A 2,257-nucleotide genomic window follows, 5' to 3' on the forward strand; every position below is an offset into this window, starting at 1 on the left:
TATACCTAAATTAAACAAAAGTTGCAGAATTAAACAAAAGTTACAAAATTAAACTAAAGTTACAGAATGAAACAAACAACAATAACAAATAAATATAATATACCTAAATTAAACAAAAGTTGCAGAATTAAACAAAAGTTACAAAATTAAACTAAAGTTACAGAATGAAACAAACAACAATAACAAATAAATATAATATACCTAAATTAAACAAAAGTTGCAGAATTAAACAAAAGTTACAAAATTAAACTAAAGTTACAGAATGAAACAAACAACAATAACAAATAAATATAATATACCTAAATTAAACAAAAGTTGCAGAATTAAACAAAAGTTACAAAATTAAACTAAAGTTACAGAATGAAACAAACAACAATAACAAATAAATATAATATACCTAAATTAAACAAAAGTTGCAGAATTAAACAAAAGTTACAAAATTAAACTAAAGTTACAGAATGAAACAAACAACAATAACAAATAAATATAATATACCTAAATTAAACAAAAGTTGCAGAATTAAACAAAAGTTACAAAATTAAACTAAAGTTACAGAATGAAACAAACAACAATAACAAATAAATATAATATACCTAAATTAAACAAAAGTTGCAGAATTAAACAAAAGTTACAAAATTAAACTAAAGTTACAGAATGAAACAAACAACAATAACAAATAAATATAATATACCTAAATTAAACAAAAGTTGCAGAATTAAACAAAAGTTACAAAATTAAACTAAAGTTACAGAATGAAACAAACAACAATAACAAATAAATATAATATACCTAAATTAAACAAAAGTTGCAGAATTAAACAAAAGTTACAAAATTAAACTAAAGTTACAGAATGAAACAAACAACAATAACAAATAAATATAATATACCTAAATTAAACAAAAGTTGCAGAATTAAACAAAAGTTACAAAATTAAACTAAAGTTACAGAATGAAACAAACAACAATAACAAATAAATATAATATACCTAAATTAAACAAAAGTTGCAGAATTAAACAAAAGTTACAAAATTAAACTAAAGTTACAGAATGAAACAAACAACAATAACAAATAAATATAATATACCTAAATTAAACAAAAGTTGCAGAATTAAACAAAAGTTACAAAATTAAACTAAAGTTACAGAATGAAACAAACAACAATAACAAATAAATATAATATACCTAAATTAAACAAAAGTTGCAGAATTAAACAAAAGTTACAAAATTAAACAAAAGTTGCAGAATTGAACAAAAGTTACAAAATTAAACTAAAGTTACAGAATGAAACAAACAACAATAACAAATAAATATAATATACCTAAATTAAACAAAAGTTGCAGAATTAAACAAAAGTTACAAAATTAAACAAAAGTTGCAGAATTAAAAAAAAGTTACAAAATTAAACAAAAGTTGCAGAATTGAACAAAAGTTACAAAATTAAACTAAAGTTACAGAATGAAACAAACAACAATAACAAATAAATATAATATACCTATTAGAAAAACAAATAATGAGATGAACATACAAGGAAATCAAAAATAAAAACAAACAAATAATAATATTAACCTTAATTTACAATGGACCTAATATTTAATCACTGAGGGGCATGATGCTCTCGTCCCAATCGGTATCACCATCACTCTCTGACTCCGACTCTGAGGATATTTCTCCTGTTACGGAGCTGATGACCTCATCCACCACATGTTCAACCATTTCATCATCTGACCAGGCAGTTTTAGATACCCTTAGACAATGATCAACTGCATTTCTCCAATCATCAGGTGTTATTCGCTCAATCGCTTCATAGGTTAACCTTTCCACATCAGCAAAGGTAAAGTGGGTATTGTTCCTTCGTACATATCCTTTTACATTTGCCCAAATGAGCTCAATGGGGTTGAACTGACAATGGTAGGGTGGAAGCCGAACTATTTTATGCCCGTATTTTGCGGCCAATTCGTCAATAATGTATCGGGGGGATGGGGGCTTGTTTCTTTTCACTAGCTCTAGGAGCTCAATTTTCCTAAGTCCTTCGTGCGCTTGGATATGGTTTGTTCGTAACCATGTTAATATTTCCTCTTTCTTGTTGCTTGAATTTGGAACTTTACTGAGTACCTTCGAGTGATATGGCGCGTTGTCCATCACAATAACTGAAGGAACAGAAAGACCTGGGAGAAGATTTTCTCTGAACCACTCCATAAAGTGCTCCGCGTTCATTTCATCGTGGTAATCGCCACTTTTCTTCGAACGAAACACTTTTT

At 26.7% G+C, this 2,257-nt stretch overlaps 1 protein-coding gene across 1 annotated transcript; it reads right to left on the minus strand.

The window, feature by feature from the left end:
- Positions 1-1,589: 1,589 nt before the first annotated feature.
- On the minus strand, positions 1,590-2,213 carry LOC103521190. The gene has a single exon (XM_008486297.1). It carries the CDS (start codon positions 2,211-2,213, stop codon positions 1,590-1,592), a length of 624 nt encoding a protein of 207 aa, XP_008484519.1.
- Positions 2,214-2,257: the final 44 nt, after the last annotated feature.

Source organism: Diaphorina citri, unplaced genomic scaffold (assembly GCF_000475195.1).
Source record: "Diaphorina citri unplaced genomic scaffold, Diaci psyllid genome assembly version 1.1 scaffold4701, whole genome shotgun sequence".
NCBI classification, from domain to species: Eukaryota; Metazoa; Arthropoda; class Insecta; order Hemiptera; family Psyllidae; genus Diaphorina; species Diaphorina citri.